At 36.1% G+C, this 23,096-nt stretch overlaps 4 protein-coding genes across 5 annotated transcripts; 1 reads left to right on the forward strand and 3 right to left on the reverse strand.

Annotated features, from left to right (window-relative positions):
• Nucleotides 1–1,686: 1,686 nt before the first annotated feature.
• On the reverse strand, nucleotides 1,687–4,055 carry LOC129302898 (uncharacterized). Its single transcript, XM_054941802.1, is given in 8 exon segments — nucleotides 1,687–1,797; nucleotides 1,902–1,961; nucleotides 1,963–2,002; nucleotides 2,004–2,037; nucleotides 2,832–2,929; nucleotides 3,041–3,108; nucleotides 3,215–3,296; nucleotides 3,837–4,055. Coding segments are annotated over 8 exon segments (504 nt in total). The 5' UTR covers nucleotides 3,848–4,055.
• A 1,069-nt stretch (nucleotides 4,056–5,124) lies between these two features.
• On the forward strand, nucleotides 5,125–7,856 carry LOC129294256 (serine/threonine-protein phosphatase PP1 isozyme 9). The gene is made up of 4 exons (XM_054932475.1): nucleotides 5,125–5,702; nucleotides 6,487–7,046; nucleotides 7,324–7,505; nucleotides 7,587–7,856. The coding sequence occupies exons 1-3, from the start codon at nucleotides 5,507–5,509 to the stop codon at nucleotides 7,423–7,425; spliced, it is 858 nt and encodes a 285-aa protein (XP_054788450.1). The 5' UTR covers nucleotides 5,125–5,506; the 3' UTR covers nucleotides 7,426–7,505; nucleotides 7,587–7,856.
• Nucleotides 7,857–9,666: 1,810 nt separating this feature from the next.
• On the reverse strand, nucleotides 9,667–12,594 carry LOC129305555 (folate-binding protein 1). Its single transcript, XM_054945557.1, has 4 exons — nucleotides 12,401–12,594; nucleotides 10,988–11,337; nucleotides 10,274–10,608; nucleotides 9,667–9,903 (listed from the first exon to the last, which is right to left on the reverse strand). The coding sequence occupies exons 1-4, from the start codon at nucleotides 12,459–12,461 to the stop codon at nucleotides 9,768–9,770; spliced, it is 882 nt and encodes a 293-aa protein (XP_054801532.1). The 5' UTR covers nucleotides 12,462–12,594; the 3' UTR covers nucleotides 9,667–9,767.
• Nucleotides 12,595–14,980: 2,386 nt separating this feature from the next.
• LOC129303329 (dormancy-associated protein homolog 3) lies at nucleotides 14,981–17,186 on the reverse strand. Of its 2 annotated transcripts, none has more exons than XM_054942586.1 (3): nucleotides 16,968–17,186; nucleotides 16,423–16,583; nucleotides 14,981–15,398 (listed from the first exon to the last, which is right to left on the reverse strand). In XM_054942586.1, the coding sequence occupies exons 1-3, from the start codon at nucleotides 17,080–17,082 to the stop codon at nucleotides 15,291–15,293; spliced, it is 384 nt and encodes a 127-aa protein (XP_054798561.1). In that variant the 5' UTR covers nucleotides 17,083–17,186; the 3' UTR covers nucleotides 14,981–15,290. The 2 variants fall into 2 exon arrangements, with proteins under 2 accessions (XP_054798561.1, XP_054798571.1); XM_054942596.1 differs by having other exon boundaries at nucleotides 16,428–16,583; nucleotides 16,968–17,183.
• Nucleotides 17,187–23,096: the final 5,910 nt, after the last annotated feature.

A 23,096-nucleotide genomic window follows, 5' to 3' on the forward strand; every position in this document is an offset into this window, starting at 1 on the left:
TTGGCCTTTGCACACTCGACACCTTCATGGTTTGGGTCAACTTTAGAGAGCTGGTATTGACTAAGTGAGTTTGGAATCAATAAGTAAGGCATTTTACCCACAATTTTGGATTCAGGCAAAGAAGATGAGTTCAAGGACTTGAACGATTGAATGAGTACCACATGTGAGAGGGGGACATTGAGAGAGAGAGAGATAGAGAGAGAAAGGGAGAGAGAGGATAGGATGTTAGAGGCACATATGTGGCCACCACTAAAAGTAACATATGTTTAGTCCAGATTGATGGCAAGGCTAAATTGCCCTGAATGTAATTGTTCAAGGTTGACACCGAAGATGAGTTTAAGGTTCAAATTGCTTTTGAGCTTATAGTTTATAATTCAAATTGCCATTTAACACATATATTAAAAGGACCTACAGGTTAGGGGGGCCATAGCCCCCTCCACTATACACTTGAGTCTGCCTTTGCTTGGATTGTGCAAGTCATGAGCACATGTTAGCCGCTTCATTGCTTTTAAACATCAAGTTAACGTAAGGAGAAATATTTATAAGGAAGATAATTCTGAGGCTTTAATTAAAAAAACTTGTAAGGACCTAATTAAAAACTATGTACAAGGATAAGGATTGGCGAATTAGCTTTAAAAATAATTATAAATATAAATATATTAAAATTACTGTACAGGACCAAACCAAACTAAGGCTTGACACCTCAATCTCCTATTCAGTTTAATTCAAAAATAAAATATGATCCTTTTAGTCCATTTTTTTTAAACCAGATTGGATTAAATTTGTTTGGATTGGACAAAATTGGGAAACCTTTTTGCAACCTACTTTCTGGGGAGTAGAAAGTTAGAAGTTCATGAAAAATTCAAGCAATCTTGTTCAATACTTATTGTCTAAAATAAAATAAATATGCTATTTTTTTATATTAAAAACATAAATATCATTGCTTCAGGCTTAGAGAGCTATATCATTTCATATTTATTTTTGAATGTCATCATTAAAAAGTCAGAAACAACAACATTCCAAATTTTACCCGGAGTTATATTTGGGGATTCAAGCAGCTGGCTTTCTACATCCCAAGAATCTATACATTTCTCTGAATCAAATTGAAGTTACCTACCTTCTGAAAAGTTTACATCTTCTGCCTCACTTTAGTGAAGCATGGATCAAAATAACACATTTCATATCATCTTAATTAAGCCTAAGAATAATAAGTCTAACATGGTTATATAGTCATACTCACAAAACAGCACATCTCACGTATTTCACGCGTAATTTGTTAGGATGTAAGCCCCATTACTTACCAAAAAAGAAAGAAGAACGACTAAGATGGCTTCAATTTAACCAAGTTGCAAAATTTAATAGGAAAACACCATAGCGTTGTATTTGTCAGGGGCCAGGGCACATTAAAAGCACATTCAGCAAAGCTACATGGACCAACACAAGTATCGGACGGCGAGAGGTCCGTGCAAAGGACTCCGTTTTTGTTTTTTAAATACTTTTCACATGGTAGAGAAATGAATCATTAGATGCGCCCGTGATTCGTAGCCCCGGATCCATCTCCAGATATACGAAAGCAGCCTTGTTCAAACAGAGCATTCAATCACATTGTTTACACAATTGGCGTTGCAAAAGCCATTAGCCTTCAATCAAGCCGCTCCATCTACAACATGGTTTAAAGAGAGTCAACTACGTTATATTGGTAATCGAAAGAGAAGACAGCGTCCCCATTCGGTCCACCAAGTGCTCATCAGGTTTGGAGCACTCGAGAGCATTCTGCTTTCCTTCAGCCATGATTGCCTAAGATCAGACAAATAAGAAATGTAGGCTAAAAGTCAACACAGCCAATAGAAAATGTTCATACACAACAATATCAACAAACTAGAGTAACATTGAGGCAATACCACAGGGGTTTCCGCTTCCACCCCCTCATCCAGGAGACCCCCAGGAGATGTGAGACCAGGGACACATTATATTGGCACCCGCCAAGACAAATTTATTGCACCTCGGTCAACTTGTAATTCTTCATTATATTAGGATCTGTAAATCAATAAAAAAAAAATAATGATACGCATCTGTGAGCATATTTAGTCTTTAGTCTCCCTCATCACTCTATAAAATGCTTTTGGTTGAAGCATTAAAAGTCAAATGATTTCTGAAAAATTACTAATCAACACCTGCAACATGGGGACTAAAGTTCTGAAAACAATGATTTTGTTCACACCCCACATCATCCTGCTCTCTCTCTCTCTCAAACACACACAAAATTAAAAATCCTCTTCCCTATGTCCATTCTTTAGCCGGACTTTAGCTCCAAGACTTAAACACTGTAATGACCTTAGAAATAATCACAGGACTAAAGGGCATGCAAAACACACAAATAGTAGGAAATACTTCAAAAGAAAACAGAGAAATCTAAGAAGTAAAACATCTGAATCTGACTGACCATGGAACCATGCGATCTTCCCAGAGTTCACTTCTGTCTTGTTCAGGATAACTGACTGAACTAGCAGATGTGAACACTACTATCCTACCACACAATAAAGACTCATAAGTCTAACAAGGGTTAACCTGGAAAGCTCCCACGTCCTACAAGAACAGAAGGCCCTAAGTCACCACATGTCAATCTGCCTTCTAACCTAGCCCACTCACACATAAGTCATGCTGGCCATCAGCCAGAAGCTGCTTCATTTTAATATACTCTTGGTCAGTATACCAGTTTCTGGAAGAGATATGAATTATAGAATGGTTTAAGCATGTCTCTATTATAGTGTACAAAAGAAATAGCATTGTTACAAGTTAAATTGTTAAAAAAATAAAAAGTTAGACATTACATTGATGGAGAAGTCGTAAGGTGGGCATGTATGGTCCATCACGGATACTGAAAAACAAGGGCACGTTGTTCACTAGAACCAGATTCAGATGGTTCTGACTACAAAACAAGGCAAGAAACAATTGGTTAACAACCACATGAGCAGTGATAAGAGGAAAAGTAGACTGAGGAAAACACAGAAAGAAAGTAATATTATCAGATATCACAAACCATTTAGCAACTATAAGAGGGGACTTCTTTGGAAGAATGTCATCTAACACTGGTTCAAGTCCTGGGTACTGCAAAAGAGTGATGAACGGATGATTAGATTATATGCAAAAAAAAAAAATAATACCCATGATAAAGCAAATGTGAACAAATTTCTGCAGCCAATGGTAACAGCACCTCTTCTGCAATACTCTGTCGTATTTTCCTTTGAACAGATGCCTTCACTTGGTTTTGTGCAGACACATCTTCTGATGAGAATCTGAATACTCATATATGTAAATATTTAGATTCAGAGTAGTTCATGGAAGAATTATTCATAACAAACAGTAGGTTATACCCATCAAGAAGAGCATCAGACAGGAAAATTTTAAAAAACAAAATAAAACACTGTGGATTGGGGCATGGCATATCCATCAGGGGGTCAGGAGAGGATATCGGTCTCTTCAAACAAGCTTAGAAATTCTGTTCAGCATAGGGATCTCATAGACTATGCTCATATCCTCAGCTTGTTACCCAATCCCTTTGGCAAACTAACCCCCTCCCCGAGAAATTCCTCGATTTTGGTACCACAGAATCCTCCCGACAAAGGAATTGCAAACTGGCACTCATTAGATACGGTCCGATTGTGTTCAAAACAAAATAGACGCGTTGCTGCACTCCCTCGGAACCATCTTAACAGACTTGGGAAAAAAAAAACATAGCGATGGAGACTAAGTGCCTCAAGTCTCGCTAAAGCAAGAACTGGAAAAAAAAGAAAACAAGAAACACACTGTCAGATACGAGAGAGGGGGAAGAATACTTTTTGAACATCTTTAATGGGAAGCAGGTCCAAGACGCTTTCCAAATGAAAAAAAAAGGTTCTATATGAAATCGAGGGTTCTAAGTACAAATGATCCAATTAGTGTGAGCTTGAGAGAAAATGAAGATGGTGGCGACTGAACAGAGATGCGTCCACTACTCTCGCCACCGGCGCACCAGAAGCCGCGTTGTCATTAAGCCTCATTTCCACAAGGCCCCCATCTTATTGGGCCTCCGACGACAACTTGATGCTGAGGTATGTTTGTCCGTTTTCTCAGGCTTCTACTATTAAAGTTTAAAACAGCCTCCTACATGAAGATCCCGTGTTTGGATCAAGGCCCATCGGGAGAATTTTGGGACAGCCTTCGGGATCTAAGGCTCAACAAACGACTGGGCGCGATCCCACTGTTTTTTGTCTTTTAATTAATTTTAATTAATAAGTAATCAATCTCTGCAGTGAAAGAATTTCAGCGCGTGATTGGGAAAGGTAAAAATTAGATTTAATCAGTTGCCCTATGTCAAGTATTATAAGCTAAAGGAATTATTGTAATTAGAAAGGTTTACAAACAGAAATCTATTTGAATCCATAGCCGATCAAATGATGGAGCATGTGGGGTAGGCCAAAACTTTATTTTCATAAAGTTGAATTGGAAAACAGTAAAAGGGGCATTTCATCCCTAAAGTAAACAGAAAGTTGGTCAATAAAACAAAAAAAAAAAAAAGACTTAAACATCATCCCTAGCCCAAAATAGGTTGGTTGGGTTAAAAATCAAGAGATTTAGTCCTCAGAAATTTGCATTGATAAATCTGTGTGAAGTTTTTCTTTTTCTGCTTAAAAAAAAAACAGAGAGAGAGAGTGTTTTAAATTTTATAAAAAATAATAAAAATGAGTAAAAATACTAGAAAATGAAAATTGCAAAAATATATTCTCCAATCTCAATGTCAGAAGATTTAAATCCTAAAATCAATTATATCAACCGGCCTCACAAGCAAGTCAAGTCATTGACAAAGCTTACAATTTTTGTTAGTTCGATTTAATTTTATACGTAAATTAACACAAGTATAAAAAAAATAAAAATACAGTTTTGCAAAATCTTATATAAATTGAGTTGATTTTTTTTTTTAACTGTGGTTGCTCATATGGGCATGCTAACAAATGAGAAGGCATGGGAAAATTACACGACATCTTGTTATAATATATTTTGTGTGTGAGTGAGTGACTGTGTGTATTAATTTGAAGTTGCCGCACACAATTCAGGTCACACTGGTGCTCGCCTTGATTCCTTGAAGTTATTTTCGAATTAATGGTGAATTCATTTTACAGTTCCCCTTAGATCTTCCGCGTAGGCAAAGGAGTCATGCATGAAGCCCCCCGGCGTTGGAAGATTGCAAACTCCCAACTTTCATGGAATTACATAATTATTTTATTTAAATTTCTGTTTCCATCGGCTATCCTTGCTCTGCTTTCTCTCTCATCCTTACAGCGTGGCTTCTGGTCCATCTCTCCGGTTCCAATTCCTATAATTTACTCCGTCGCCTCAAGGATCTGTTGGTGGATCCTCTATTTACTTTATTTATCTGGTCGCTCGCTCGTGTTGTGGGGCCAATTTGTTTGAGCCTTGCACCCGTCTCCGGAATTCCGCTCTTCATCTTTCTCCCTCGCGAGAGAAGATGACGACCATGACGATGGAGGGAATGATGGACAAGGCCGTGCTGGATGATATCATACGGAGGCTCCTCGAAGGCAAAGAAGGGAAACAGGTCCAGCTCTCCGAGTCGGAGATCCGTCAGCTCTCCGTCAACGCTCGCCAAATCTTCCTCTCTCAGCCCATTCTCCTCGAGCTCCATGCTCCTATCCACATCGGCGGTCCGCTTCTCTTTCTCTTCTCCCTCCTCCTCTTCCGTATCACCATAATCAAAATTAAAGACTCGTTTGTCATGATCGTGAATAAACAACTAGGCTTGACATTGCTGGTCGCATGGGGTCAAAGTTCCGTCAAACAATATTTTGCCTTCCAATGAATCGGCTGCCTGTTAATGAGTTTGAGTTTTGGGGAGGCATGATATTTAATTTCCCCTTTTATATGAATAGGTATAGACAGGATAAAGGTTTGTCAGCGATATGAAGTTGATTCATGGGCGCGGAATTTCATTGGTAACCATGCAAATTGCATCTTTCTTTAAGATTGACTTAATGCCCGTATACTTACTCTAATATAGATTATGATAGGGTACCCAAAAATCACGTGAATCTTGATTTGATGGACACTTTGCTAATGCTTAGAATTTAAGAAACGAAGAATACCTGGAAATGCAGTTTCAATGCCTTTCCAGTTTCATTGTTATGGGGTCATGTCTTGAGGGTCTAACCTTCATTTCATCGGTCATATCTTGGAGAAAGTAATTACATGCATTATGGCACAATTATATGAATCGTGTGGTATAATTTCATCTTGGAGTGTTGTCCTATATAATGTACAAAATCTTGGAATGAGTTATATTGTTCACGGCTTGTAAATACTGTGGCTTATGATAGATTTTATTATTATGGTTGTATACAGATTATATTCAATGCTGAACATTATGCCATTGTTACCTCGTAATGCTTTTCACCATAATCCCTTGCTTCTGGTACTGCAATTCTGTTGCAGGTGATATACATGGGCAGTACCAAGACTTACTGAGGCTTTTTGAATATGGTGGCTACCCTCCTTCTGCAAACTATTTGTTTCTAGGGGATTATGTAGACAGAGGAAAGCAAAGTTTGGAGACAATATGTTTACTTCTGGCCTACAAAATAAGGTACCCCAACAAAATATATCTGTTGAGAGGAAACCATGAAGATGCAAAGATAAATCGGATATATGGATTTTATGATGAATGTAAAAGGAGGTTCAATGTTAGGCTCTGGAAGATATTTTCTGACTGCTTTAACTGTTTGCCAATAGCTGCACTAATTGATGACAAGATACTCTGTATGCACGGAGGCCTCTCTCCAGAATTGAAAAATTTGGATCAGATAAGGGAAATTTCAAGGCCTACTGATGTTCCGGACAATGGTCTTCTCTGTGATCTGCTCTGGTCTGATCCTGATACTAGGATTGAGGGCTGGGCAGAAAGTGACCGAGGCATCTCAAGTAATTTTGGCGCTGATGCAGTCACGATGTTTTTGGATGAAAATGACCTCGATCTCATTTGCCGAGGCCATCAGGTGAACCCCTCTCTTCTTGTGAGTTAATTGAACATGTTACGCATCTTGAGTTAACAGTTTAGCCTGTGCTTGTCTTATTTTTGTGTTTTATCATTATATTCAACAAGCCCTGCCATCAGGTTCTGACCCTTTGCGGAATTAGTTCATTTACAATTCAAAGTCTTTAGTTTTGACTTAAGCGAAGATACTCTGGGCCTTTGGCGACACTAAATTAAGTTTTGCCGCCTTCATCATCCAACTAATCCTGATTCAGTTCTCTGCAAAATACATCTTATAGGTGGTGGAGGACGGATATCTGTTTTTTGCTAAACGAAGGTTAGTCACTATATTCTCTGCTCCAAACTATGGGGGGAGTTCGACAACGTTGGCGCATTGTTGAGCATTGATGAATCTCTTGTATGTTCCTTCAAGATCATTAAACCGATTGACAGAGGTTCGTCAAAGATGAATCTTAAGAAGGTATATATGATCATTTTGCTTTTGTATTTGCAATGTTCATGTGCATGGGAAATCTTAACTTGTTTTTTTTTTCCCCGTCAGCCTTCTAGTTCCAGATCTGGAAGGTCCTAGTTATGTGGCAACGAGCTCGGGTTCTCAACTTTGAGTTTGGCAAAGGAGAGCCTTCCCTAGCGCTACGAGTTGAAGATTGGCGATGATCTAATGGCTCTGATACTGTATTGTAAATTAAAACCTCCTCTGGATTCTTGGTGCGATTATACACCATTTGGTCACTTTTGTTTGGCAATTTAACATGTAGTTTGTGCGAGCAAACAGAGTTCCATGTTTGAGAAAATGTATGTTCGCGAATCACGAGGCTTTTGGTGTTCCCATTTCCTTGATATAAGTAATAATAGTGTTTTGGATTAAAAAAATTCATACATGAGTTTAAAATCAGTTGAAGTTAGAAAAAAAGTTTGTAACTTTAATATAATTTATGTTTGAATATATTTTATTTAAAAGTCAGTTAAATAAAATAAAATTTATTTTAATGATTTAATTTAAAAGTTAATTAACATGTATAATGATAAAAATGAATATGAGTTTTCTTGCATATATTTTTTAACTAATTTGATATTTTTAGGAAAAAAAATATTAAACTAAAATTACAATTTTTCTAAAGAAAAGTATATTACAAATATAAAATACATTGATAAAATTTGAATTAGTTACAAAAATATTCAACATGCTAAAATAAATTCATAAATTATAAAATATTCAATTCTAAAAAGTGAAATAAATTTATAAATAAAAAATATTCGATTCTAATAATTAATTGTGTCTCAACTTTACATCACGACTGTAACATGAAAAAAAGGGTATAAATTTTATTATATATATTATGACTAATTTGATATATTTAGAAATATTAAACTTTAAATAAAAATTTTTTTTACCTAAGTAGAATAAAAAAATTAAAATAAACTGATAAATTAAAAAATATGAAATTTCAAATATTTCGTGACAAAGAAATTATCAACCCTTTTGTTTTACAATTTTTCTCATCAAAAGCTCAAGTGTATCTACAACATGGTCCCCCATGCAAAGCTTCGACATCGATTCACAACTCAAGCCTCACTCCCATTCAGGAGGACAACGGAGGAGTGAAGGACCAATGAGGAGGAGAGAGAAATGCGCCTTGGATTTGAGAAGCTCTTTTTCACTACCTTTGTCTAAATGAGCATTTTTTCTAAAAGCTCTTTTCTACATTTTCTCATTCAAACAAGATTAAAATGTGTAAATGAGCTTTAAGTACTCCAACTGTGGTCCAAACCTAAGTTGAAATGTAAACCAAATACAAACTATAAATCTCGGTTCCTAAAACACCCAACCATGCTCCAAACTCAGAAGGAAAAACATACTAACATCTGAAAAATATGGTGCGTTATCCTGAACTGTAAGAATCATTTTTCCCTTCGTTTTCGTTAGCCATCTTGGTCGATTCAAATCTGGCGGTGCTGCGTCTTAATCTCCCATTCTGCTATTAACTAGAGTTAATCCCGTCAAAAGTTTTATGTTGAAGTCCATAACAAACCAATGTATAGAAAATTGGTCACCTCAACATATCTCCACCCAAAAACAAAACAAAAAAAGAAAATCAACAAAGAAAAGAGGGAGTGACATTTAGTCCGCACATCTCCTTGGAGCAAAGGTGGATAAACAAGTGTTGATTCCCGGGATTCAAAATAACATGAACATGACTATGAATTCGAAACTCATTCTTAAATGAAATCTGAACAATAAAAATTTATTTTGGGCAGTTTATATGTACAATTTTAATTCTTGATTTTTTGAGTAACTATTTATTTAAAACGACACAAGATTAATTAAAAATATAATCAAATCTAAACTATTCAATTTTAATCTAGACACTAAATTAAGAATGAACATCCCATATGAAGATAAGCTTGAATTCTAATTACAAAGTAGCACAAGACAGTTTGTCACAATCGAAATGCCACATAAAAGGCAATACATTTCAAACAAATCAAAATCTTACAAAAATTTTTATATTGAGAATCGGGGGAGTAGTTCTGGTCTGGCATCATTCATTCAATGATTAGAGGTTATTTTTCAGAAATAAAGTTAGCCATAAAACAAACAGGAAGAATGGAGAACGAGATAAAATATAATGCATGTATTTTCGCTTAAGTATCATAAAAACAAACTCAAGATTCACCTACAAAATAGCACAAGTATGATATAAAACATACAAGGAAACATTCATCTTACAAATCTTTTCCTATTTTCTTGAGCACTAGAACTAGAAGGTCGTTGATCCATCATCCTGCCTTCTAGTTTTCTTGCAGTTCGTTTTATAGCTGCCAGCTTCTGGCGTTGGTTATGGCTCTGCCTTTTGCTGCATGATCAGCGTATGGATGTAAGTAGGAAATACATACAAGTAGTCTTAGTGAAAAGACAATACAGACAAAAGTCAGAAATAAAAATATAAAAATCTATATTCTGTCACGTGAGTTCAATATGGTATATCACGTCAGGGGAGGAGAGAGGTGCGCTGATTTCTTTAACAAGCTGTTATATTATAGAGAAATAGCCAGAAAATGGGCATGAAGCAATACAATCAATTGAGGAAGGGTCAAAAATCGTGAAAGTAAATCAAAATAATGGATTATATTACACTTTTTTTTTTTTGGGGGTATGTTAAGTCACACGGAAATGCATATCAAGTAGCTCTCATACACAGGAAGCATTGAAGGCAGTATCCTGACCTCATAAACACCAATCCTGCTGTTAGAACCATCCCTCCGATAGCCCAGGAAATTCTTTCACTTAATGGCATTTGCCTCACCCATTGAGGGATATCTTCAAACACCCTCAATTTGTCACCTCTCTGGGTCACCCCAAACTGTGAAGCCTTCCATGAATCAGCGACTGACTCTAGGCTGGTTGCATCACCATAACAAGATGTTTTTTCGGTGCTAATATATGCATTGTCATATGGTTTCACTTGAAAACCTGCAGCAAGACAAAGATCTGTACCATTGGAGACCCATTCAGCAGCCCTACCACATACAAAGTCATTTACTCCACAAGGTGCTACAATCTGGGAGGTAAAATCAATCCAAAAAATGGATTTTGTCAAGCTTATATAAGGAGACATTTAAAATTTCAGATTCTGGTACTAGAAAAACGAACGAACGAACACACACACTCACACTGACCCCTCAAGTTACTAGATGAAGGTGATTTAAACCCTTAAACAGCATGCCGTTATAAATTATTAAACATATGTGTCCTATCACATGAAGCATAATCTCCTTTTAAAATAAGCACCGTACAAATGAATTAAATTACTGAGATAAAGATTAAAGATAACTTAATTCATGGAAAAACCCAAATCACCTCCTCTTTTGCTAGCATGTAAAGAATTCAAATTCACGAGAAAATTTACCAGAAGGATGGCAAGAGAGATGCCCACATACCTGTGTTTTCACATCCATAGAGAAGTAAGCATTTGAACATGCCTCATAAATTCTGTCACAGAATGATGCACATACGAGGGGGGGTCCAGGCTGAACACCAACGCGTGGATCACATATAGAGCACTCCAGCAATTCCCATAAGCCCAGGCACTCCTGGCTGGCTTCCCCAGTAGACGCAAGCTTCCTTACAGCCAAAAGAGCGGGGTAAGTCTGGGTTATGTCACAGCAAGTTCTTTTGCGAAAAACCCTGCAAAGGGTCAAATCTTTGGGTCCTTTTTTGGGAGGCTTCCCCTCTGACGTGAAGGGTGGAAAACGACTACCTTGAGAAACACATGCTCCATTTGGTTTAGCTGCATTTAAAGAATGAAAGGATTGTGAAACTATTTTGAATATACAAATGCTGTTCCATTAGAAACTTATCAAAGTAGTAGAAAGAAGTTATTCCAGACCCATAATATCATTTTATAAATATTACAGTTACTACATCATAATTTACATGCCTGATCTAGCCAAATTGCCAAAAGCAGGTTGTCCTTGTTGCTAGAAGAATGTGAAAAGTCATAGCATCAAAGAATGTGAAAAGTCAAGCCCTCAAGCCGAGTAGCACAGACAAAGGTAACCAGTATTGGTCCATGTCTGACTTTACGTGCAATGAACAGAGAGGGCAATATAGGTGGTGAGTACATATATGCAGCACAGATGAAAGTCCAGCGAAAATTTGTTTATCCTAATAGATTATGGCTTTATCAATGAATCAAACAAGATTATGGCAACTGACATTTGAAGCATTTGAAAAACCATCTCTAATGTTATCAAAAGCTACAGCAAATGATTGGTTCCTATGAGAAAGCCTTTTTCTCAGTCTACACAAAGAGAAGTAGTAGTTAATGGAAGAAGAAGCAGTGGGATACTTAATCTTTCAACAGATAGACAATCTAGTGGCTGCAATATTCTAACCATCTACATGGCCAGGGATAATAGCTTTAAGGTTCCAATGGTGCCAGAGAATAACTTGGTTTCTGACTAGATACTGTTGTTAAGAATCCCTTCAGAAGCACACGCTTTATCTAATCTTAGATTATGTGATGCCGGGGCGAGTCAGCTTTTCTAATAGACCAGTAACGCCCTAAAAATATCTATATAAGTCAGGCTCAAAAAAGACCAAGAAATTCTTATAACTACTGTAGACGATCCGCTCCCACAAAAGAAATGAAAAGAAAAAAAATAAAAATCAAAAGTAAAGACTTGCCCAGATCCTTAACTACTCAACTACTGCGACACCAAAATTTATATTTCAAATATCTTTCTCTACCTCGGTGTTCATAACACCGGGGAAGAACCGATAGAAAATAAAATTGACTGAGAAATTTGCAAAACTGTAGAAGATAAAACTCTTTAGATGAAGAATCTCACCGAGGGAGTAGAGAAGGAAAGGATGAAAAAAGATCAGGAAAATCAGAAACCCATACTTCATATTGTTCGCTCCGTCCACGGGTTCCAGGTGCGACCGCAACCATGCTGTGCAATTATGGGATGGCCACCATTTAACGGGCTGAACAAGGAGAAAGACTGGAGTCAAAAACCTAACTGCAGGGATTGTAGATCGAATTAGAGACTTGGCCCAAATAGCTCTTCTTCCATCTGCAAACTCTTGAAACAAGAAGTATAAAAATTGCACCAACCAAATTGGTTTAAAAAAAAACAAAGAGATTAAGCATCATTTTTATTTTTAAACTGTATATAAAAATTTATAAATAATTTTAAATTTAACTATAAATTATTTATATTATTCAACTTTAAATATTTTTTATTTGTTTTTTTTGTCCATTTTTTGCAACCTTAAAAAATTTAAAAGTGGGCTCCACAAAGAAAAAAATAAATGGAAAAAGCAGCAGGTGATGAAACAAAAATTTTTTGAGGTTGAAAAATATAAATGACTCATAATTAAATTTGAGATCATTTATGAACTTTCACATATAATATAATAGAAAAATAACCCTTAATTCAAAAAATAATAATGGACCCTTTTATTTTAGCTTTGAAAATTATATTTCTTTGATCCTCTATATAAATTATTTTTACCAATGTCATCAATATTAATATAAAAACATAAAAGAAGTGAAAATATGTAAAATTTTAAGTACTCTTCTATATAACAAATTTAAAAAATAATGGCATATTATTTTTTTTATGAAGAGTAATTTTAAAAATATTTTTTAAATATTACTTATAAAGTCACACTATGACTTATAAATAAAATTAAATAAATCTTCTAAATGATTAGAAATGAGTACTTATTTTTTTAATATGTAAACCCTATTGTTAAATAAATTTAAAATACTGAAAAATAAAAAACAAAGTTATACAGGGTACGATGAACTGTACGGATGGCAATAAATCTGTACGGGAAATACTGAAAAGTAAATAAATAAAAGATTGCACGGGGTTTCATAAGAGCCACACTGCTAACCACTTGTAAATAACGTGGACTGATGGATATTTTATATCTTATATTGACATGGCTTTTGCCAATATATATATATATATATATAAACGATATTTAAATTTGTGCCTAAGATTTAAATAAAAGTTATTAATAAAACATTATTGTTCATGTGTAAACAACAAATATTCAAATGTGTCAGAAACACTGAGTGTTAATTGATAACAAAAAGGATCTCGAGCTCCCTTATCACAATTCACTCGGATGTAAAAGATACGTAAGACTTAATAGAATAAATATTTTTTTATTTTTATTAAAATGTAAAAAGATTACAAGTCTAAATTGAAGGTAAAAACTAACTGCTAAATTTAAAAAGTCATGAGTGCAGAATGCGAATCTTTGTTGAGTGTTGACTGTCCTTTTTTTGTATTTTCGTATTATATTTATAATGTCGGAGTGATGGTAGCATCTCCCTTAAGACCTACAATGTTTTGTCGAAGAATCAGGGATCCTACGAAACTCATGACACGGTCTTGACTCAGTGTTCTCCATTTCTGGCAACCATCTTGTCTCACAAAGATACTTGAGCATGATGATACTGCTCCCGTGGATTCCGAAATCACTTGGAATCATATCTTTATGTTCCAATGGTCCAGTATTTGCAATTGGTGAAATTTCGACAAATTCATCCTATTGTGATCTTTTATTGAGCTTGGAGCCAGCTCCTCCATTTAGATTGGACCTGACTTTTCAATAACTTAGCTCAAATAGCTTTATAACGTATTGAGCGATATTTCATATTTTAACCCAAACAATTATTATAATTTTAAATAATTTTATTTTGAAAAATTTTTAAAACCCCACTCTCAAAATATGTAAATTAATTATATCTATTTTTAAAAAATAAGCTGGAACCTTTTTTTGGTATAAATAAACTCGAGCTTGACTTGTATTAGTTTGCATCCAGAAAAACAAACTATATGAAAAACATTTCCCCCCCTGTTTCGGGGGCCAACCTTTGTTTTATTAATGAGAGTTTCTTATACAACTGATGAGATTAACTGAAGATTTGAGTATTAGTATACCTAGTTAAATGAAACCCTTTTTCCTTCAAAAGCATTTTCTGTTATGATACCTTGAACAGGAAACTTTGCGTTTAAAGTATAACAATTCATCCCCTGATATTAGTAAAGGATACTTCGAGCTTTCGGCACATTCATGTATTTACTTTTATGGCCAAACGGTCAAGGTTATTCACTCCAGTGTTAATTTCACATTTGGTGACGGTGATTAATCCCGTGCAAGTCCCTCTACTGTCATTTTCACCTCTGCAAAGGCATTACCAATAATGGCAATTACAATCTCCAAGCCTGATAACACCCCATCGTTAGGAACTAGGACCTACATTTATAAGCCTAATTAAGAGGTTCTACGATGTTCGTCTTACTGCATCGAATCCCCCGACTGTCCGACAGATGCAAATTCAATCATGTTACGAGTGGGGCCAGCCAGCGGCTTCACCATGAAAAAGACAACACTAACACGAGAGCGATCGAGAAACTACTTCAGATTGTTAACTATTCAGGCCGAAAAACTTACAGGCAGAAGAGAAATCTAGAACAGTACCAACCAACGAAAACTGAAAAGGAAAGGCATCACACACATACACATAATTCTCTATTTAATACTACTCCTTCGGGACACCTACATAGCTCACCACACCTACGCTCCACTCCAGACTTCACAACCCACGGCACCACTTCATCTCATCTAAGCGTGCGCACATCTAACACAAAAATGGATACATCCACCGGCAGCATCACGGATCGAACATCTTCGTGCTTCCGTCGTTGTGAGATACTACTTCTCAGACATCGAAAGGAGGAGAAGGGCTTGATTTGTTCTCGCCTCCCTTCTCGTACGCATCCGATGTCGACCTTCTTCGAAACCGGAAGGGTTCTCTACCCCCTGAAACCAAACAAACGCACACATCACCATTACACACTTTCTTGCTTCTTTTTACGACCTGTCCTTCCTTGAAATCAAGATACGAACACACAACCACAATACCAATCATGAAACATCTACAGTAACTGATGAATAAAGCTGCTTTGTTCTGAGTGCCATTAGATACGATATAACACACCAGATCTGAGTTCGTGATTTCAGTAGAGATTGGGATTGACATGATACACAGACTACACCTGATTAGTATGAATTAAATTGTACCACGGCACAATAGAGAATTAAATTAAATGCCAAATGAACTGTGAGGGTACTCAATTTCAAACCATGACCATTCATAAATGGTATAATTATAACCAAGATGAAATGTATGAAATGACCCCTAAAGTCTGGACTCCAGAGAATATAGAATAATTTATTAGACGAGTATTACTGGGATTCATCTTCTGTAATGGTTTTATTTTCAATGAGATTTAAATTTAATTTGAAGGGTTCTATTAAAAGTTTTATCATTTTTATATATTAATTATTCAGATGTTCTCTATATAATTCAAATATTAATATATAAAATGATAAAAAATTTAAGATTAAACTAAACCATTTAAATTAAATTTAAATCAAATTAATAAAAAAAATTATTAATGTGAATTGATGATCCAAATCTCATTCTATTGATGAGCAGGACTCTGAAATCCAGTCCGGTATAATTGCGCCTGTGCGTGGATATGCCCCTCAGGCAAGTCATAATCCTTCGGGAAAATAAAAAAGTAATAAAAATTAAAAAATGACCATTCTGGCCAGATGCACCTAACACTCTTACCCCTTACTCATCACCCTAATCATCTCAATCCAACAAAAGATAACCACCAGCGCACAATGACAAAATTATCGCCTAAATTAGAGCATTTCATCACGTTAACAAGCTTACAGCAAAGCCATCTATGTTTCAAGTTTCAGCGCAAGCCAATTCCATTTCAGGATCCCACTATACATTCTATTAATGATGGCAAAAAGAGAAAATAATGACCTTACCCGAAAACGGAGAGACCGGCGGAGTAGACCCAGCTGGCGAAACCGGAGGCGAGCCACTCTGGTACCCCGGCGGCTTCACGATCATGATACTACGTGTTACTCTCACCGCGTCGTCCGAGGACTCGTCATACGGTCTCACGGTCCCAGCATCTGACTCTGATAGAAAAAACAGCCCATATATTATTAGCATGTTACTGCTAAACCAGAAGGCACACATACGCTCTAGTCTGAAGCGTTTCCAAAGCTATTATCTCCGGGAGAAAAATATCCAGTTAGATTCTAATTGTTTCAGTGTCCCCGATCTTCTGGTAAAAGCCTCGAGTGACAAAACAATAGATCATTCGGGCTTGAGTTCTTTAAACAGTTAAAATACAGAAATTGATACGCAGTTTAAAAGTCAACAATTTAGAGCCATTAAATTAATTCAATTGCAGGTCAAGTTCTAGTTGCAATCCTCTTAATTTTGATCAGCGAAATAGGCTAGGTAAACTCTACAGCTAATGTCCAGCGCCGGCGGAAGATAGCAAAAGTTTTGCGTACCCTTGCCGGAACTCTCTCGATAACTGAAGGTGTTGTGCTTCCGGAGCCTGCCGAGACCATTGTCCGGCCGCGGCCCGGCAACGGTGTCATCCCACAACTGGTCGAGGAGACCCATGGCAAGCAGGATCAAGCGTATTATAGCAGATCCAGCAAATCGGCTTCCACCTCGGTGACCAGGTTTAGTAATAGAACCTTTAGAAGCAGATGGAAGAGATACTCAACGAGGGCTAGGCTTTAAAGATCGAACAAGTCTTGAGGTGAAGAGCGATCTGGGCCGCTGACTAGAATGCGAGTGGGACTGCGTGACGTGGCAATGGGATCGAGAAGCACGTGCAGATAAGGTTAGGCCCGACCGGGTCCCGATAAGTAGGAGGTATTCAAGACGAAGGGTGACACGTGACATTTTTACAGAGGCGTAAGGTCACGTGACCAGTCATTTTCCAAAGAGATTATTTCGAGGTCCAGGAAACCCCCGACTCTCGTCGGAGTGAGGAAATTAAGCCCCCCCATTTTCCCAGAATTACAAAAGCTGGCCCTATAGGATGATTGAATTATTGAGTGACGAGACTGAGATCGTATCTGCATAGGGGGTTATTTCAAAAGAAGGTGCGATCGAATTCCATTCCACTATAAGACATGAGTCGTGTAAACTATGATGTCAAAAACTCAAAAATTGACAGTCATCGATCGTTGTCCCAAGGAATCGAGACAAACCTAACCCCCCCAATATATGCAGTGTTTGATAAACATCGTGGCCCACATGAATTGATCCGTTCTTTGAGAATAACAAAGAGAGGATGCTTCCCAGTTTTGGTTTAATGACGATGATGACCGCGGTACTGTTTTAGCTTTAAGATTCAGATACACTGTCTTCCTCTCTTTCTCAGGGTGACTAAAATGGGATTAAATTCACACATTCCGTCCCGCGCCCTAAAAACAGGGCACTTCTAATTGTGTTGTTAAAATAAGATGAGAGAGTTATTGGAATGACCTTAAAAAAAAAAATGCAATAACTTTTAAAATTTACCCTTATTCGAGAGCATGAATTCTAAAAAAGTGGAAAGTTTAGGTCTTGAGAAATCTGGTTCAAAGCAACAGGCGATAGGCAAGCATGAGAAAGACTGGTTATTTAGAAGGTGTAAAGTGAAGGTTTTGCCGTCAGTTCGGCCCCAAAAGAAAGTAACAGTAACATGCGGTTGGAAGCATGAAGCCCGCGTTTTTGAGACAATGAACATACACAAGTTGAGAAATGGCGAAAACTTGCATGTTGGCTGTTTGACATGGCCAGTACCATCAATACAGGTTCGGTTGCTTCGGCGATGCGCATTCCATGTATCAGCTCTTATTCTATTAGTTTTTTCCGATTCGTATATTCCTTGTAACTGCTTAGAAAAACATGCTTTTAAATCTGATGCTGTGGCTGAAAAGACGTGAATCCCGAGATAAAGTGGTGGCAGGGGTTCATCATTTTCCTTCTTTTGGTTAGTGGTTCACCATCTTTACGTGAATGTCGAGATAAACATGATAAGATCCATAATGATAAAATATTAAATACAACCGAAAGAAGGTTTCATAATTTACTCTCGATTATAAGCTGAACCAATATTCTCCTATCAAGGGGTCCCCATCCGACCCTAAAATACAGTAAAAGTAGATGGCGTTAAACAGAGGCAACGATTCGGTCGCTTTCTCCTCTTGACGTGTGTTTTTTTTTTTTTTGTCCTTTTGTCTTCCCTCTTGTCTTGCTAGTGTTAGTTTCATGTTTACCCCCACAAATAGCTCCTTGAGACGAGGCGAGAGGGACGTCCGCCACTAGAGGAAGAGCCCGGTGGCCAGTGCCTATCTCCATTAAAAGAATAGACTCGACGCCTAGTTGTGTTTATCCCTTCCCCACCCCAAATTGTCACTTTTCAAGTAGTCTAATGGGCTTCCCATCAACTGGCCCATACAATTTGGGCATCGTTTCTAACCCCAACACCATTTTAAAATGGGCTTTTCCCCAGATGTCCACGACATAGCTCAAGGGCGTTTTACCTGAACACTGGACTGCTGTCCGATATAATCCGATCTAGATCCAGCGAGTTATTTAAATTCATTTACTTAACGAGGATTTCAATTATAATTATTAAATTTCATCAAAGCACAAAATTATCAAGATATATTTTTATTTAAAAATTTATAATAACTCTCATAATTAGAACACATCTTACATATATTTATCCTCACAAAAAAATAGACATTTAGTACTCTATGAGTATTGATGACAAAATTTCTGACAATCATTCCATTAAATTGAATAATTATTATCACATAGCACGAGATACCCATTGAATAAATAGATACATGTCATTCACTTAATCCAAAATGCTAAATAAGAACTGCAAAAAGCCGTTTATCATTTCTCCAGCCAATTATAATCATAATGAAGCCAATTAAAAGCTTGATCCACATTAAACGATAGCTAAGTTAAGTAACTAACAGGGTTCGAGCACCCTAATCTTTCTCTCAAACGAAGACATGCATGCAGTCATTAGTGTTTAAGAGCGAAAAATGGTGATTCTTTGGAAGCTGCGGGTGACGTATATAGTCTTCTTCAGAGTTATCATTGACCAGACATCACCAATTGAGTTAGAACAAAGAGCGGGGAGGAGGGGCTGGCATTTTGGCGGCACAAAAGTGACCAACAAATCTGACCATTATATACGTAACGAGATGTGTGTGGATCTCGATTCTATCCCGCAGTTGAAGAGCCCTCAAGAATAAGATTCACTGGTTCGCGTCAATTTCAGGGTCCCATCTATCAGTCTCCCTCCTGCAACTCCCACTTTCCACCCCAAGAACGTGCCCTTCACTGTCGATAACCACAATATTTTTACGGACAGATATTTCTTCACTGTCAAGCATTCCTTAATTATAACACAATAAATATATGCACAGATTTTTCATAATCTACCATCCAGTTTCTCAAACATCTTTCACATTACATTTTTATTTTATCATATAATAACTTGGTAGCATACAAAGCGTGAGCAACTTCATCTAATTAATGAAATGGCATTGCATTAAATTTATGGATTATTGGGGGGGAAGAACCACAGTCAATGCCCTTCTAATTGACGGGTATGGCCCCTTTATAACTCCGAACTGTTGCACAGTGCAGAGTAGCTCGAGAGGTTGCTTCTTTCGCTCCGACGAGTCTCAAAAGAATGTCCACTTCCAGACTCAAAGTTTTAAATTTTCTTCAACTCGCACTTATCACTTCTTGTAAACACTGTATTTTATTCAAGTTTTCAAACATAAATTAAAAATTAATAAAAATATAATAAATAAAATAAAGAAATAAAAAAGGAGGGGCTTTTGTGATACTAATAACAATAATTTTTTTTACCCCAAATTTCCTTAGTTATGTTTCCATTAACGTTAACTTTTTTTAAAAGAAAATTTAAAATATTTGAAATTTAATTTGAGAAAATTATGCCTTGATTGAAATTTGTTTTTAACTAATTAAGAAAAAAATTTAAAATTTAAAATAATAAAAAAGAGTCAAAATAGAAATTGCATTTTTTATTTGATTCTATGTAAGTGAACCCTAATTAACACTTAGAGATCGAGAAGAGATTTGAGAGAAGGGATGGAGGAAAATTTGGAATGAAAAAACATGGACGAAGGGACAATGAAGCAAAGCATATAATAAGTTGTCAAGTGCATTGTTATGATACGTATATATTCTTCTTCATTTGTGCCATCTATGTTTTTCATCTCTAATGAGTAGCCCCTACATTTTCCTTCCTTCAACAATAAATTATTATGCTCAAATGAATGCTGCAAAGTACGGGTTAACATGGAAATTCATTAAGGGCGGAGCTGACATAGGTTTCACATATTGTGTATGATTTGTTTCTTTGTTATTACAAAATAAAAATCTGAAAGTGTGGCCATTAAGATCGCTTGAATGATGAAGAAAAGTCATGGGGGTTGCTGACATAGAAATTATGGAAATTGCTTTTCTTTTATTCTTTTGATGGCTATTGATTATAAAATATATTGATAAAAATGCTTGTGCTTTTACTTAGGTTAATAAGATGAGAATATAATTTTTTAAATCTCTTCCTACTTCATGGTATTGTCAATAATAAGAGGAGCAAAGTGTGATTTTTAAATTAATTTATGATTACAACTTTATTAATTTTTCATAAGTGATATTAAATCACTGTGAATTTTTTAAAAATACCAAATATGATACCTTGAATGATACTAAATCACTATAGGTATCCAATTTTATATTTAAAATTTTAAAATTAAATTATTCTATAAAAAAATTAACTTTGAAATTTTCTTTAAGGCTTGTCACGAGTAATACTAAATTACCGCGTACACATCAAAGCATTAATTAGTGAACTGTGAGTGATACTAGATCACCACAGATTCCAATATTTATTAAATTTCCCTCTCTTATGCATTATTAATAAAATAATGAAAACTTTAGCATATTTTAGGTTATCCCATGAGTGATATTAAATCACCATAGATTTTTAAAAGTATCAAATGAGATACCATGAATGACACTAAGTCATCGCAAGTATTTAATTTTATATTTAAAGTTTCAAAATTAATTTATTTTATAGTAAATTCACTTTGAAAATTCCTTTAGAGTTTGGCATGAGCGATATTAAATCATCGTGTGTACTTAGAGTGTCAACCAACGAACTGTGAGTAATACTAAATCACTGCAGGTATTACTAAATCACCGTAAGTTTTAATATCGATTATTTTCCTTTTATCCAAAGGGACATTATTATGTCAATTTTTATTTAAAAATAAATATAATTATATAACACAAAATAATCTTCTCTTTATAAAATAAATTAATAAACATTTAAAAGAAAACCTAAATAATAATATTTCAAACTACATTGATTTTAATCCCTATCACAGGATATGTAGGCCTTAAATTTTAATCCTAGGTCAAGTCCTTTCATGTAAATAAATAATTTATTTTTTTATCTTTATTTTTCATGTGCGATAAATGATAACTAAGATATTATTAAAAGGTCATTAATTTTACACAATCAATTTAGGGTAATTGTTCTTTTAAACGGATGTCGTAAAGTGTCTAATACCATCTCCATATACAACCGTCTTCTGAACCTTATTTTAATTATCATAAATTATTTTATATTTTAAAAAATTTTTAAAATTATCTTTTAAAATTTTGGTGGGAGTTTCTTTTCTTGAAGAGATCACAATCAACTCATCATTATCGCGATTCGGGCGCGACACTTCTCTGTCCCTCAATCCAACCTGCATATATATTAGAGCTCCGGCTTCTCAAGCACTCTCAGGCTGGAGGTTCCCTGTGGCTGCACAGGTGGGTAGGTCCTGTTGGAGAAGCAGGGCACGTGCAACATATCCGCCGAAGCCAGCTCTAGCTGGTGTTCGTGAGAAGATGCACGTGCTCCCCTTCTCCAACACGATTTTCCTGTCTCGTTCTTGTGTATCTCTGCTATTTGGTGGGTAATTACATACCTCAGCAAGGTTTTCATTTTCTCTGCTTGGTTCCCCTAGCTCTGTCCTCATTCCTGTCCAGTAAGTTTTTTTTTTTTTTTTGGTTTTAGGAAAGGAAGCGGAGGGTGGAATGCTGCATTATATTGCATGCATAGTGTGAGCTAGAGAAAGAGAGAAAAGCATCATGGGGAAAAATTAATAGGCCTTTTCTTTTCTTTTTCTTCGACCACGAGAAATTAACAGGGCCTTTTTTTCAATGGAAGTGGATATTTTGCAGGCTGATTTGGAATGAAGAAGGAAGACACAGAGTCAAGGTCAGAGAGGGTCTAAACCAGACTGCGGAAGCCCTGAGGATTCTTTGAGAGGCCAATGCTTTGTTTTTGTTTTTGGTGGCAACTGGACAGTAAATTTCCAGTTCATATTCCGATAGAGACACTGTCATTTTGTCGGAGACTCCGTTACGAACCACCACAAAGTCAATGTATTTTCATTATTTTTATTTAGTTCGAGAAGCTCGTGGGACCATGTAACAGGCGCACAACTCACAGCACACAAGTAAATATAGTACAGACAGTGTAATTTTTTTAAAAAAAGTACAGAAGATTTATGCTCAGCTCAATAGAC

Source organism: Prosopis cineraria, unplaced genomic scaffold (genome assembly GCF_029017545.1).
Source record: "Prosopis cineraria cultivar Desert tree isolate PC_DT_omini unplaced genomic scaffold, ASM2901754v1 PC1, whole genome shotgun sequence".
Lineage (NCBI taxonomy): Eukaryota > Viridiplantae > Streptophyta > Magnoliopsida > Fabales > Fabaceae > Prosopis > Prosopis cineraria.

What these genes read in the sequence shown, in the direction of transcription:
- LOC129294256 (XM_054932475.1), top strand. Translation starts at nt 5,507, where the DNA reads ATGACGACCATGACGATGGAGGGAATGATGGACAAGGCCGTGCTGGAT. An exon ending in TGCTCCTATCCACATCGGCG is followed by an intron (nt 5,703 to 6,486) that starts GTCCGCTTCTCT and finishes ATTCTGTTGCAG; the next exon opens with GTGATATACATGGGCAGTAC. An exon ending in TCATTTGCCGAGGCCATCAG is followed by an intron (nt 7,047 to 7,323) that starts GTGAACCCCTCT and finishes TACATCTTATAG; the next exon opens with GTGGTGGAGGACGGATATCT.
- LOC129305555 (XM_054945557.1), bottom strand. Translation starts at nt 12,461, where the DNA reads ATGAAGTATGGGTTTCTGATTTTCCTGATCTTTTTTCATCCTTTCCTT. An exon ending in CTATGGATGTGAAAACACAG is followed by an intron (nt 10,609 to 10,987) that starts GTATGTGGGCAT and finishes TTTACCTCCCAG; the next exon opens with ATTGTAGCACCTTGTGGAGT. An exon ending in GCAGGATTGGTGTTTATGAG is followed by an intron (nt 9,904 to 10,273) that starts GTCAGGATACTG and finishes CTGATCATGCAG; the next exon opens with CAAAAGGCAGAGCCATAACC.
- LOC129303329 (XM_054942586.1), bottom strand. Translation starts at nt 17,082, where the DNA reads ATGGGTCTCCTCGACCAGTTGTGGGATGACACCGTTGCCGGGCCGCGG. An exon ending in TCGAGAGAGTTCCGGCAAGG is followed by an intron (nt 16,584 to 16,967) that starts GTACGCAAAACT and finishes TTTTTCTATCAG; the next exon opens with AGTCAGATGCTGGGACCGTG. An exon ending in TCTCTCCGTTTTCGGGTAAG is followed by an intron (nt 15,399 to 16,422) that starts GTCATTATTTTC and finishes GTTTGGTTTCAG; the next exon opens with GGGGTAGAGAACCCTTCCGG.